At 42.2% G+C, this 15,420-nt stretch overlaps 1 protein-coding gene across 1 annotated transcript; it reads left to right on the top strand.

Annotated features, from left to right (window-relative positions):
• LOC120292589 lies at positions 1-2,067 on the top strand. Its single transcript, XM_039310857.1, has one exon. It carries the CDS (start codon positions 1-3, stop codon positions 2,065-2,067), a length of 2,067 nt encoding a protein of 688 aa, XP_039166791.1.
• Positions 2,068-15,420: the final 13,353 nt, after the last annotated feature.

Genomic DNA, 15,420 nt, shown 5'->3' with positions numbered 1-15,420 from the left:
ATGGAGAACAAGGACACCAACGTACGCATGACCAAGATGGAGGACCAGCTGGCCCAACTCACCACAATGATGCTTGAAATAAGCCAGAAGCTCAAGGAGCCCTCTACTGTAGCTGTCACAGGAACATCCACTCCGGCGTTGACGGAAGGCACGCACGTTGCTGATCCCCTCGGAAAAGAAACTGCCGGGGAGGCTCCTTCTGTCACACCAATCATCGTCAATTTGGATCCTCCTCCGAAGGAAAACCCAACACCCCGCCTAAGCGAAGATAGTGAAAAACGTTTGGCAAAGATGGAGGAGCGATTGTGTGCCTTGCAAGGTTACGAGCTGAAAGGAGTTGATAGGCTGTCTCCATACACCAAGACGAATTTCCCTGAGAACTACCAGGAGCCTAAGTTCACAAGAAAATATGACGGAACGGGATGTCCCAAGACCCACCTCAGATATTACATGAGGAAAATGGTTCGCTACGCTAACAACGTGCCATTTCTCAACCACACATTTCAAGATAGCTTGGAAGGCATTGCCCTGACATGGTTCATTGCACTGGATATTGAAGAACTCACTAGTTGGGAAGATTTAACCAATGAGTTCTTGCAACAATACTGGTTTAATACCGAGCTCGCCCCCACGAGGGAAGAATTGACCAGTATTGAGAAGAAGAGGAACAAGTCATTTAAGGCCTTTGCGCAAAGGTGGAGGACCATGGCCTCACAAGTGAAGCCAGACTTGAATGAGAGGGAGATAAAACAACTGTTCCTTAAGACATTGCCCCTTGAATACTTCCAAGGGTTAGTGTTCTCGGGTTGCCAGACATTTTCGCAACTAGTTAAGGTAGGTGAGGGAGTCGAATGGGCAATGGTTGAGGGAAAAATTTCAACTGGAGGCACGAAGAAATTTCTGGCAAGAAAAGATAAGGAGGTCGTAGTTGAAGTAGCGCTTGTGCAGGAGCCACCTTTCCCTCGATCGTCCTCAACACCCGCGCATAAGCCCATAGTGGTCCAAGGTAGCTCGTCACAAGCATATGATAATGTCAAGAGACCTTTTCGAAATGATTTTTCTCCACTGCCACGCCCGCTATCAAAGCTGTTGCCCATGCTCCTCGAAAAGAGGATGGTTGCGAAAGAAGTACCAAGGGACAATCCCCCGAGGTTTGCCGGGTTCGATATGAACAAGACCTGCAAATACCACATGGGAGAAAGGGGGCATGATGTAGATGATTGCAATGTGCTGAGATATAAAGTTCAACAGCTTCTAGACAAGAAGATCTTGACTTTTAAGAAGGCCCAACCTAACGTGCAACAGAACCCTCTACCAAATCATGCAAGGGGAGTGAACTCGATTTCCGAGGAGACGCGGGTGAGTCAACAGCCTCTAGTGGTGGATGCTTCCAGATTGTATGATTCCTTAGTGCTGGCAAGATACTATAGAGATCAGGATGATGTGACCCTAAAAGAGAAGTTGAACTGCGTCCGTAAGATGATAGCCATAGGGGTAATTCGACGCGGAGAAGAAGAGGAGGGGGGCGTGTCCATGATAATGCCATCATCATTCTACTCTTCCTTCTACAAGTTTGCTTGTATATCTCGGGCAAAGAAGGTTATGCCTGGAATTTCGAAGACCCCAGCTTTGTATGAGGAAGGGGTGATAGCTATGATAACCCCTATGGTGATCGAACTACCTGATGAGGAGCCGACTGATGATATTAAGATGGAAATCACCGAACCCATGGTGATCGACCTTATGGTCGAGGAGATGTCGGCAATTGAAGTCACGGGAGGGAACGCAACGCCAGTCACGATAGAATTGCCACCCTGGGAGAAAGATGGAGTGATAGTGTTGGATAATCCTCCTAAATTTGATCCCAAAGCTGTACCTTGGGACTATGGCACAATTGAGGTAGACGTTGTCACACAATCAGGACATTGTTATACCCTTGATAAAGGAGTAGAAAAGAAGGCCGTGATCGAGGAGGAGGCAAAGCAACTCTTGGCCGTAGTAAAGTCCAGTGAGTTTAATGTGGTGGATCAACTACGGAAGCTATCAGCCCAAATCTCCCTCTTATAATTATTCAAATCTTCTGAGAAACATATGGATATTTTGCTTAAAGTCCTTAATGAGGTGCACGTGCTAGAATCAATTGATAAAGTCCAATTAGAAGAGTTCGTTGGGGCCGTTCTACTGAAAGACCAAATCTCATTTACTGATGAAGATCTCCCCCCTGAGGGCCCTAATCATACCAAAGCGCTACACATTTCGGTGAAGCATGAGAGCACTCTTATTTGCAGAGTGTTGATCGATAATGGTTCGGCGCTCAATATATGCCCATTGGCTACGCTCCACCGTCTCGGCATTGATCTTGGAAGAATTCATACTGGCAAGTCAACTGTACGGGCTTTTGATAGGATGAAGAAGGAGGTGATAGGGGAAATTAAACTTGAGCTGTTGATTGGTCCTGTACTTTTCCAAGTCTCGTTCCAAGTGTTAGATATACCAAGTGCTTTTAATTTTCTACTAGGGAGGCCATGGATCCACACGGCAGGTGCTGTTGCCTCAAACCTTCATCAAAAAGTACGATTTGTGGTGGACAATAGGCTTGTCATGGTCCATGGAGAGTCTGACTTCAAGATCTACCACGAGACGGCCATCCCTTATGTGGAGCCTGAATGTACCGAGAAATCCAGCTTTCAAACATTAGAGCTGGTGTCCATGATTCATGTGCCTGCAGGCTCTTTCACAAGGGCTCCTAAATTGTCTAGGCCAGTTATAGTTGCAGGAAAGATCATGCTGGCAAGCGGATATAATCCTGGGGAGGGTCTTGGTTCGCGTGGCCAGGGTGTGCGAAAACCCATTGAAGCTTGTAAAAACATCAAAAGAAGAGGCTTGGGATATGTCGAGAAGCGGGGAGGCCATAACAACCGAGGAGGCCGTGGAAGGCATAGAGGCCAAGGTGCCTGAGGAGGCCGAGGCGGGTATAGAGACCAAAGTGAACGCGTTACCCAGACTGGAGAGGACGAGGGCTATCAAAGCCCGCTTTCCTCGTTGCTGGAGGAAATGTTTCTAGGACCCCCAAGGATGTTGTTTGAGGAAGAGGAGGATATCTATGGTGTGACCGAGCTATTCGAGGAGGACGTCATATGCACCATCGTGGCGTGTGAGGAAGCCGAGTCCTCTGAAGTTATGGCTGTCCCTCAAGAGTAGGGCGGCTCTCGTTTAGCCTAGTCTTTCATTTTATGTCTTCTCCCCTACGCGGGATCTCGTAGTTTTTCTTTCTTTGTTTTATGTTCATGTCATGTTTAACGTAAACTTTGGTCAACCCCAATCTTGAGCCGTTGGTCGAGGGTGGTGTGTGTTAAAATATGGCCTTATCTTTCTTCATTCAATAAAATAGACACATATTTTATTAAGGACATGTGGAGGCACATCAAACTAGCCCTATGATGGTCGCTGAGGCCTAGGCCTCCACATGCTCCTTTATTTGACTGTTTTGCAAGAACGAGGAAATCCGAGGATATGAGGACGAGTTCTTGAAATTTTTACAAAAATACTTCAAAAATTTTTCGAATATGACATGCATCGTCTTTGTTGTTGACATTACTCTAACTCATCTCATCACATCTCAGGCATTACATTATGCATAATCATGATAAGGACGCATGTGACTCAGATGTGCATGAAGAAAGTCCCTCAGGTTCCGATGACACCGACGATGACGATCAAAAGGGGATTGAGCGCGAATGGAATCGACACGAAGAATCGAAGCCGTTGACTGAAGAGCGAACAATCACCATAAATCTGGGTGATGTAGAGAATGTCAAGGAAGTAAAAATCGGGGCATGTCTCTTAGAGTCAGAAGCAGAAAGGATGACTAATCTCCTGAAAGAGTATCAAGATGTGTTCGCCTGGACATATGCCGACATGCCGGGATTGGATCCTGAAATTGTGGAACATGCTTTACCAATGGATCCCAATGTGCCACCCAAGAAGCAAAGACTCAGGAGAACTAAAACAGAGTTGTCCAAGAAGATTGAAGAAGAAGTGATGAAACTACTGAAAGTAGACTTTCTCGAAGTGACTCGTTACCCTGATTGGGTAGCAAATATCGTACCCGTAATGAAGAAAGATGGGCGAATCAGGGTGTGTGTTGACTATCGCGACTTGAATTGAGTAAGTCCCAAAGATGACTTTCCGCTCCCACATATCGATGTCTTAGTTGATAGTACGGCAGGATTTGAGTTATTCTCCTTCATGGATGGCTTTTCTGGATATAACCAAATTCGTATGAAGGAGGAAGATAGGAGCAAAACATCATTCATAACTCCTTGGGGAACTTTCTGCTACAAAGTGATGCCTTTCGGTCTAAAGAATGCTGGGGCAACGTATCAGAGGGCCATGGTCACGTTATTCCATGACATGATGCACAAGGAAATCGAAATATACGTCAACGACATGATTGCGAAATCGAGACGTGGTGAAGATCATGTTAAAGTCTTGCGAAGGTTGTTCGAACGTCTCCGGAAGTTCAAGTTGCACCTCAATCCTGCAAAATGCGTTTTTGGAGCGAAATCTGGGAAGTTGTTAGGATTCATGGTTAGTAATAGGGGCATAGAGATTGATCCGTCGAAGGTTAAAGCCATTTGCGATTTACGACCCCCGACTACCATCAAAGAAGTCCGTAGCCTGATGGGACGACTTAATTATGTGGCGAGATTCATTTGTCAGTTGTCTGAAACGGCGAAGCCATTCTTCAAGCTCATGAAAAAGAATGCAAAGATCGAGTGGAATGCCAAGTGCCGGGGTGCCTTTGAGAAGATAAAACATTATCTCACTCATGCACTAGTCTTAGTGCCCCCACTCCCTAAAATTCCCCTGATTTTGTACTTAACCATACATGACGAGTCATTGGGAGCTATACTAGCCCAGAAAAGACCAAATGACGGGAGAGAATGTGCAATATACTACTTGAGTAAGAAGTTCACTATTTTCGAGATGAACTATACGGAAGCTGAGAGAACTTGTGTGGCTTTAATTTGGGTCTTGCATAGGCTGCGGCAGTACACACTTCATCACCGAATCTTGTTGGTGACCGAAAATGATCCCATCAGGTATCTCCTAGAGAAGCCAGCATTGGTTGGCCAGTTGGCCAAGTGGCAAATCTTAATTTCTGAGTTTGATGTTCAAAGCTTGGGACAGAAGTCTGTTAAAGGTCGAGCCATAGCAGACTTGTTGGCAGAAAATTCCGGGAGGTCCAGAGCATCTGATGAGGATAGTAATGCAGAAGAGCGAATTTCACTTGTATCAAGCGACAAATGGATAATGTACTTTGATGGTGCAGTTAACTTAGTTGGGTCAGGTACTGGGGCAGTTCTTATCTCCCCGGATGGACAACATTACCCCATCGCTGCTAAATTGACGTTCCCTTGCACGAATAACATCGCTGAATACGAAGCATGCATTCTTGGCCTCCAAGCCGCCGTTGATATGAAAATTCAGAAGATGCAAGTTTATGGTGATTCAGCCCTTATCATTTTATAGACTAAAGGCAAATGGCGAACACAGGATTCTAAATTGATTCGGTATCATTAGTTCCTGGGGGAGTTGACGAAAGAATTCTAAGAAATATCATTCGAATACTTACCAAGGTCTCAAAATCAGTTCGTTGATGCCTTAGCTACTTTGTCTTCGATGTTGCAAGTAGCTGGAGGCTTGGACATTGAACCGTTGAGAATTGAAATCCTTAGGCGCCTGGCTTATTGTATGACGGTTGAAGAGGAACTAGATGGACAACCTTGGTATCACGACATCTTGAAGTATCTACGGAAGGGTGAATTCCCCGAAGGAAGTGAAGCAGCGAACATAAAGCATTTGATAAAGCTAGCATCAAAATTCTTCACCAGTGGAGATGTCCTCTACAAAAGGTCCTTCGACTCGACATTGCTAAGGTGTGTCGATGCTAAAGAAGCCGATCGGTTGATGAAAGAAATACATGAAGGGGAGTGCGGCCCCCATATGAATGGACACTTCTTGGTGAGAAAGATCATGCGACTTGGTTATTATTGGCTGACCATGGAGTCTGACTGCATTCAGCACGTACGACGATGTCATCAATGCCAGATTTATGGAGACAGGACAAATGCCCCTCCAATTAAACTTCACCAAATGTCTCAACCCTGGCCCTTTTCAATGTGGGGAATTGACGTGATCGGGCCCATTAACCCTAAAGCTTCAAATGGGCATCGATTTATCTTGGTGGCGATAGACTATTTTACCAAATCGATTGAGGCCAACTCGTATGTTAATGTTACTGCCAAGAGTGTGGCAAAGTTCATTCGTCGTGACATTATCACTCGTTACGGGGTGCCGGAGGCAATCATTACTGACAACGGCACTAATTTGAACAACAAAATCGTGGATGGTTTGTTCAGTGAGTTTCGAATTAAGCATTTGAACTCGTCACCATACCATCCTCAGATGAATGGAGCAGTGGAGGCAGCGAACAAGAACATAAAGAAAATCTTATCAAAGACCGCTGAAAATTATCGTGATTAGCACGATAGGCTCCCTTACACGCTAATGGCATACCGAACTTCTATCTGCACCTCCACAAGGGAAACTCCTTTCTCACTCGTGTACGGGATGGAGGCAGTCTTGCTTGTTGAAGTTGAAGTCCCTTCTTTAAAGGTCCTTTCTCAATCTACGCTTGATGAGACTGAGTGGATGCAGCAGAGGCATGAGCAGTTAAACATGATCGATGAGAAGAGATTGCAAGCTATGTGTCATGGTCAGTGCTATCAGAGACGAGTCGCAAAAGCCTTCAACCGAAAGGTGCGTCCCAGACACTTTGAAGTCAATGACCTGGTGTTAAGGAAAATGCTTCCGATCATACTAGATCCTCATGGAAAATTCACCCCGAACTACGAAGGACCATATGTCATTAAGAAGATTCTTCCTGGTGGTGCCATGATTTTAGTTGAAATGGATGGCAGTGAATTGCCTAGACCTGTAAACGCTGATGCAGTCAAGAAGTATTTTCCATGAATGAAATTAAGGCCGAGGGGCCACTTCATGCACAATTCAAGTCGCATAGCATCATGCATAGCATTGTAGATATCATGCATACGTTGCATACACACATATCTACTTGTGTTTTAGGCACCCTACCGTCTAACGAGGAAATGGCAGGGGAAAAAACTGACTCAAGAATCCATCAAGTCTTTGCACAACAGGTTGAATGTCTCTTTTGAGAGGTAAGTCGAGACAATAAAAAAGAGGGCAAAACAAAACAAAACAAACAAACAAAAGAATAAGGACAAAAACAAAAAATGCATGACATGATTCGCATGACCTATTCTCTGGTGTCACTATGCACGCTTCACGTCTGCAACCCTAAAAAAAAAATGGCTCATAAAAATGACTTTATTCTGGCAAAAGAGTGAAAGGTTAACCATGCCAAACAAGAAGTACTTAGGATGAAGAAAGGCAAGCCTATTTCCAGACACATCCTCCATACGCTTTTGAGAGTTGAGTGAAAATCGACCTTTTCTTAGGACGAATGATTCATTCGCATTGAGCACAAAGATCGAAATGATAAATGCGTTCCCTTCATCAATCCCAGACATTGCACTAATCTCCTATTATCACTTTGGGCTGAAAAAAAAAAAAAAAAGATAATACTTCAAAGTACCATTGTCAAGAACAACCCTACATTGGGGCAGCATAGGAGGTTATGATCATGTTGTAGAACGAAAGATTGAGAAAGATTCTATTACTTTCACTTACATCAATCTTTTGGTGATAGTTTCAGAGGAATTCTCATTAGAGCTTGACTCATCCCAAGGTGAAGAAGAGCATTTCCTTCTCTACCCAAACACTAATATCCATTGTTTTAACCAATTTGGGCCTGATTATTCATTTCTGAACCCCGAGTAGTGATCATCCCCTTTCACTGGGGCAAGTCATAAGAATTGACCAAATACAATTAACAGTCACGAGAAAATGTGAAAAGCATCTCGAAAGTCATAAGAGCTACAAAAGTTTAAAGAGCAAAAAGTTCAACAAATTAGAGGGCATGAAAAAGCAGTGTGCCTAGTAAAAGCAAGGTCAATGTTCGTCAAGAAAAAAACTAAAAACTGCATCTTATGTGAAAAAAAAATTATCAAAGTCCAAGTGCCTGCGTAAAAAATCATCGCAAGTGCAAAAGAAATTAGAGAGGAGCGAACCTCCTTGCAGAAATGATTAATCAAGGGACTTTCGAGATGCACTGTGTTTCAAAAGCCAAGTGACTTCGAAGATCGAATGACATGGTCACGATGCTATGATGATCACTGACTCTTAAAAACCCCCTTGAGAATTTTAAGCCTTTCAAGCATTTCCCGAGCCAACATTACAACCCTCTTCCGAAGTCTCTTCTAATTGGGATGGTTCGAGTGAAAACAGAATGCCACAAAGAAGCTATTGCTTGAAGAAGTGGAAGTAATCCTATCTTGTCTTATCTTTCAAGTTCTCGACTTGTAAACCCGACGAAGATAGCAACAAATGTTCCCCTATTGGCCTCAAAGCAATAATTCCTTAGTGTAAGCCCTAAACGAGCTTATATTGCGGTCCTTTCAAAAGACCTTTTTGATCGATCAGATTGTGCTCATATCGAATGTTTCTGAAAACCTTTGATCTGGGTTATGTGAGATACCCTCAGCCACCGGTTATCTCCCACATGAATGGATGGGATTAAGCAGCCATTTTATCAAAAGTGCGTGAGAAGCCCTTTCTGACTAAGAAGCTATAGTTTGGCATGCCTAATGAACCTTTTTCACGAGTCGTAGCCATTCTGATAAGAACTTGGTTCCTAGAGAATTTAATGATCAATGATATATCCACGAGCAAGATGACAATTTTGCACCACATGATGCTGATTGAAATCAAATGTTTTTCCAAAGCAGTTGGACTTAGCTTGATTAGCTTGTTCAATTAATGCTACAATATTGCCAATACGTCTCTTAATGACATCTCTAATGACATTCACTCAAGTTGAGTTTGACAGGATTCCTCAATGAAGCCATGCAGTTTTCAAAGGGTTAGCGTGTGCCTCCCTAAAAACCAAGGGTTCATGGTCAGTCTTAAACCATGCTATCTCCAAAGGTTCATGGTCAACCTTAAACCATGTCATCTTCTTACGACCCAGTGGGCTTCTGTAGCCCGGAGTCTTCTTTCTCCCCTTCTTATGACCCGGTGGGCTTTCCGTAGCCCGGAGTCCTTCAACCCCCTTCTTATGACCCGGTGGGCTTTCTGTAACCCAGAGTCCCTCTCATTCTTCTTATGACTCGGTGGGCTTTTGTAGCCCGAAGTCTTTCTTCCTCTTACTGACAAGACGCACCTTCATAATTATGAGTCATTTTCATTGATCTAGTACGTGCATACGCACCTAGGGTTTCTCTACCATCGAAATAATTTAGGTGTCTTCTGTCTTTGAATGTAACCTCTACGAGGCTACATTCAAATAGGAGCAGATGTTGACACCTAATTTTTTTTACCCAAATTAATTAATTTAAAGTAGTGTTAAAGGCTAGGAATTAGTCACAAAAAGGATTATTATTAAAAAAAAAAAGTTAAAAAAAATTGAAAAAAATCGAAAAAAAAAAAAAGAAAAGGAAAATGGTCGGGTTGGCCTAGATTCGACATTTGGCCCGACCCGCCTCTCTCTCTCTTTTCTTCCCCTGCGCGCTGGGCCTGGCCCAATCTCCTTGCTCTTCCGCTCGGCCCAGCCCATTCTCTCCTTCCGACCGGCCCAACCTTTTTTTCTTTTCTTCTGCTAGTCTTTGCTCGAAGACCTGCAGAAGACAGAGCAGCAGGAGGGCAGTGAAAACAGGGGCGGCAAAGGATCGGTGGCAGGCGGGCGGCGTGATCCGCGGGTCGAGGTGCAGTCCGGTCGACAAACTGGCAGCTGCAGGAGCCATGCGCGCTTGTTGGCCGTGCATAAAAACCGAAGAACAGAATGACACAGGGGAGAGGATCTGAACCAAAAAAAAAAAAAAACACAAGGCCGAGAGCGAGCGAGATAGGAACACTGAGGGAAAGAGAGGCTGAATCAAAGGCAGGAAGCTCGCGGGAGCAGCCCGTCGTCGCCAGAAGTTCGTTCGCCAGCCGTTGTCTGCCGTAGCCCATCACCGGACGAGGTAGGTCTCCCAAACCCCGCGGTCTCGTTTCCGAAAAACGCTGGGCCAGAGCTCACGGTCGACCGGTTCTCGTGAGCTCCGGTCCACGTCGCCTTTGCACTTTCCTCCCCTGTCCTCCTACGTTATATTTGAGACCCCTAAAGCGTGTTCGGTGTTCGGTTGAGCTGAAATCCTTCGAGTTCGGTAGTGCAAACCATGTGTTCGACAAAATTCCTCAAAGAAAACCGAGGAGTAGCTCGCGTTTTAACGCCGGACCCACCCGTTTTTGCCCCTGTGTTTGCTGAATCCTTGTTGCTTTGTCTGTATTTGTTGCATTTTCAAACGGTTTTCGCAAGATTTGGCATGTATTTGAGTCGATGACTCGTTCGGTCGGAAATAGGGTAGTTGTTGCCGAAATAGGTAGCCGGCAAGGGTCGGCACCAGTCAAGAGGATGACCGGTGGGCGGCAGTGGTCCGGCGACCTTCCTTAGGGCAGCCAGCACTCGCGGCGGTGTCGGCGTCGAACCGGCAAAGGAGCTGCAGAAGCTTCGGCAAATCACGACTGCGGGAGGGGGGCTCGAAGAAGACGCCCGAAAGAAAAGGGTGAAAGAAAATTAAAAAAAAAAAAGAAAAAAAAAGGAAAACACAAAAGGGCTGAAAATAGAAATAGGAAATGGGCTTTGCTTCGAGCCTGTGCGAATGGGTTGATTCGTTGCTGGGCCGAGCCCCTCTTTTAGGGAATAAGGGCTAATTTCGATTCGGGCCGGGCTTTTTTAACAAAAAGAGGGGAAATAGGAAAAGGTGGGTGGGCCTAGTTTCTTTTCGAAGTGGGCCGACCGGCCACTACCCAGGACCGAACCCGGTTCCGGTCGGAGACCGAACTCGAATCGTAGACCGGGCTGAACGGGTGGGTCGAGATCGGACCCGACCCGATTTGCCCATTCTTTCAAATAAAAATTATTTTTTTAAAAAAATTAAAATTAAAAAAATCGGAAATTCTTAAAAAAATCGAAAATTTAAAAAAAAATCGGAACTTTAATTTTTTTAGAAAATTAAAAATAAATTAAAAATTAAAAAATTAAATTAATGATTAAAATATTAAAATATTAAGAAATTTCGAAAATTAAAAAATGATAGAGTTTGATTAGGAATTGCTAGGTGTTGTCGTTTTAAGTGTAATTATGCATTTATTTTGATTACATCGCATGTTTAGATTCTATATCTTGTTATGTTTAATGGTATGTGTGTAGTCATATGGTATGTTTAAAAGTACGTGTTTAGATTACACCAGTATGATCACTTTAATATGTTTGTGGATGAGTAAAATCAATCCAAACTGCCTGACAAAAAATCATTTTGTTAAAATGAACAAGATTAGGTACCGAAAGAGCATTAATTGACCAATTAATGTAATCAAGTCTCCGACCTTAGATTCTCTAGTTGCGTAGGAAATGAGGTACACTTCCATGCCTCACTTGGTTTCTAGCCGACCCCAATAAGCTAGTGGCGACTTCTTTTGTGCAAAATTCATAGGAAATATCCAAATGTCACGCAGGGTATGAGCTTGGAGAACTCACGCCTAATCATGGGCCTTAGGCCCGTCCTTTAGGCAATACCCCTAAACTTGTTCCCTCCCCCTGAGGGTAGGTCGCAACAAAGCCAGAACCTCTTTTTTGACCAGCTTTTTTACATTATTCCAAAGGGCAGTTGCACCATTCTATTATTGGCTCCATATAAGTTGCGATTACCCATCGGCAAATTTGTCATCGCTCAAAAAGTGCAACTCCATGGCTAACAAATTTCGCAATAAAACTTGTAATTTCTTAGATTTAGATAAAAAAAATAATATTTAAGAAAATTATGAAGAGTATGCTGATTCCAATGTTGAAAACAACACCAAAATCCAATTTGAAAGTGGGCAATACGAGCCGCCAGAAGTTACCACACGCAGTGGTCGGGAGGGCCTTTTTCAACTTGTTCAAGTACTTCACAAGAGTAGGTATAACTATGTGGGAACCGGTACTTCATTTTATTTGTTAGTCATAATAATTCATGTCTATTGCTTTTAAAGTTTTAAAAAATTTATTTGATTATAAAGTTTCCAAATGAGAATATGTCTCATAAGCTAATATAGCAATTTTATTTGAAAGAAATTCTCAAAATAGTTTGCCCACTGTGAAAGCTTTTGAAGAAAGATCTCCCTTCATGGGGAATAATTAACACCAAAGGTGCATTTGGTAACTATTCTATTTCCAAGAACAATTTCAACATAGAAATGATTCTTTTTTATTCTATTTTCGAGAACAATTTTTGAGTATTTGAAATCATTTGGTAACTACTCAAAATTTTTATTCTCGAAATAGAAATGCGTTTGATGGAACTCTTAAATTCCTATGTTTTTTTTTTTTTCAATTTTTAATACTTTCATTATATTTTTCTTATTTTTCTTTTTTTTTCTTTTTCTCTTCTTCTTCCTCCTTCTTTGTGGTCGGTTGCCAACACCGACGGTGGTTGGTAACCAATTGGGCGAGGTTCGGCGAGCTCATCGGAGGCCCACTTGGCTACCGCGAGCCTTAGCCTCGCAAATTTGGGTGAGGTTAAGCTTCGCCAGGGGCCAAGTGAGCCTTCAGTGAGCTCACTGGACCTTGCCTAGTCAGTCGCCGGCCATCGCCGTTGCCCAGGCAGTGCTAGTCACCGGCCATCGTCGACGGCATCGGTGACGGTCGATGACTGGTTGGGGGGAAGAAGGAGAGAGAAAGAGAAAAGAATAAGAAAAAAGAGCCAAAAAAGAAAAGAAAAAGAGAGAGGTTTGGACTTGATTTTGGAATTGTTCCCAACAAAGAAATAATTTTTTTCTACTTCTTAATTTTGTTCCAAATCTATTCTTGGGAATAAAAAAAAAGGATTTTTGTTCTTGGAAAAAATAACGGAGTTTTTTTTTCCAAGAGCAAAAAATTTATCAAATAGATTTCTATTCCAAATCTATTACCAAGAATAAAATAATAGAATCAGTTACTATTTGACCGGTTGCCAAACACACCATAAATGTATGTACGTGTGTGTGCGGGCAAGTGTGAAAATAAATCTAACATTATTATAAAGTTAATTTCCAAATGAGATGTCTACTCTTGAAAATTCCATATTGCTTTTTTAATATATATCTATCATCAATTTTTAGTAATATTATCGACTATCCTCCTAATAGCAAAGGAGGATAAAATGCTAAATCTTTACTGTTGTAGAGAGATCAAATTCTGTTAGGCCTTTTTAATTAGTAGTTGAATTCAGTGGTCACTTAAGTTGCTCATTCGAATCGTAGTTCATGTCCACAATGAATTATCTTTCATTTCAAACATATGAGTCTTCAAGTAACCATGCATTGTTTGCCAAAAATTTTATACGCACAAAAACATTAGGGCACATCAGGTAACGCACGATCGAGCTCGGATTTATTCAAAATGAAAATAACATCATCCGAAGAGTAAAATATAGTGAAAGTCCATTATACACCTAATTGCCTATTTTTCAAGAAAAATTATAATGCTCAATTGAATTTATTATACACAATTACAAACATATACACACATAATTTGGCGTTTATGATTAGCATATTGAATTTATTATACACACCTAACTTTGGCTTATCTATCCAAGTTAAACTTAAACACAGACTGAGCTCATATTAGTAACACTTAAAAAGTTGCAGCAACCTACAACACATTTTCGGAGGCTTCTTCGCGCCAATTTTGAGATGCTGCAGTTTTTTAATATTCTTACACACAATTACGGCACTCAGTGGCAGTATGCAGTTAAATAGACTATAAATTATCTCAACTAGTTTGAACAAATATCCAGTATAAGAATTAGTGGGAAGATAAAATAAAATAAATAATGCTTGCTTATGACAAGAAACGTCAAATAAAAGAAGTACATAGTAGATTGATAAATAGAGTTATTTTTTGTGGGGCAAATGTTTTTATCATAGTTAAGATTAAGTAACAATGTTATGAAGCCATAAATATGAAAAGAAGAAATCCTGCATCGAGTGAATTAGTAGATAAATATTTGTATTTTATAGACTATTCGAATTTACTTAAAGAAAAGGCCAACCCTATTTTTCAATATGTTGAAAATGAAAATTACGTCACATATTTGTGAATTGACATGTTTAATTATTTGCATGTGGGCAGGTTTTAGTTATTTTTTTCTCAATAAAAATAAAGTCTCTCTCTCTCGTTAGAATTTTTTTGATTGTGTTGCTTTTTCTTAAATCTTGCATCTAATGTAACTTTACTTTAATTTATTATTATTATACATAGGTCGTGAGATCACGTCATATCATTATATTTGTATGCTTATTTGTGTCGTTATAGAAACATTTTCAAAGCAATTATAAAGTTCTCATTTGATCGAAAATGACTGAAAACAAGGTGAATTTGTAGTAGCAATTAGAGTATTTCACAGGTCACGTGGGATGAGATATGAGAGGGCAAAGCCCACCGTTCCTTTCTCTGATCGAGCGGTCATTATTCACCGAAAAGCGCATAAACGCTAGGTCATTTGGTCAAAGGGTCAACGAGCCTCACTTTCTGGGTGAGCTCGCCATATGACGTCACAACCAGCCACGTCTCATTCGGTGGGCCCGCCATAGACTCGAGGATCACGTGAATCCTCTCGGTCTCTGTGATTTTTGGTATCTTGGTCAACGAGTCAACGGGTGCCACGTCCGGGCAATTTCCTACTGACTTCGTTTTGTACGACATTACGTGTCCCCTCAAATTATTCCGCCAAATGAATACTGTTTTACCTTAGAAAAAAAAAAAACTGTTTTACCCGCCCCCGTCCCCTCCCAGGACATTTTTTCACGCGTCAAGAAGTGAGAGAGGGACATATTGAAGATTGCCTCATTACACCGGTCGCCCACGTGTCTTTTTGGCTTCGTTAAGGCGTGAAAAGAAGAATTTTTCATTTTATTGGCTTGGTTCCTTGAAGGAGGCCACCAGAGGACGTTCGAGGCACATGAAACTTACCTTTCAGCTTTTGTTAGAAAGAAAAGTCGGGGATACTTCTTAAAAAGTTAGGGAAACTACTTTCTTATTGTCTGGACGGACTCTATATAAACTCCATCATGGCTGGGGTTGGCAAGCAAAGTCTCCAACCAGGTTGTCTGTGTGTGGGAGAGAGAGACAAAGAGAGACAGAGAGAGAGGAGCAAACTAGGAAGCAGCAAAGAGCTAAGAGCAAGCTAAGAGATCACGCTTTCTAAATAGGAG

Source organism: Eucalyptus grandis, chromosome 4, assembly GCF_016545825.1.
Source record: "Eucalyptus grandis isolate ANBG69807.140 chromosome 4, ASM1654582v1, whole genome shotgun sequence".
Lineage (NCBI taxonomy): Eukaryota > Viridiplantae > Streptophyta > Magnoliopsida > Myrtales > Myrtaceae > Eucalyptus > Eucalyptus grandis.
This window is presented reverse-complemented; position numbering and strand designations above follow the sequence as displayed.

Bases quoted from the DNA above. Each gene is read 5' to 3' on its own strand.
- LOC120292589 (XM_039310857.1), top strand. From the start codon at position 1: ATGGAGAACAAGGACACCAACGTACGCATGACCAAGATGGAGGACCAG.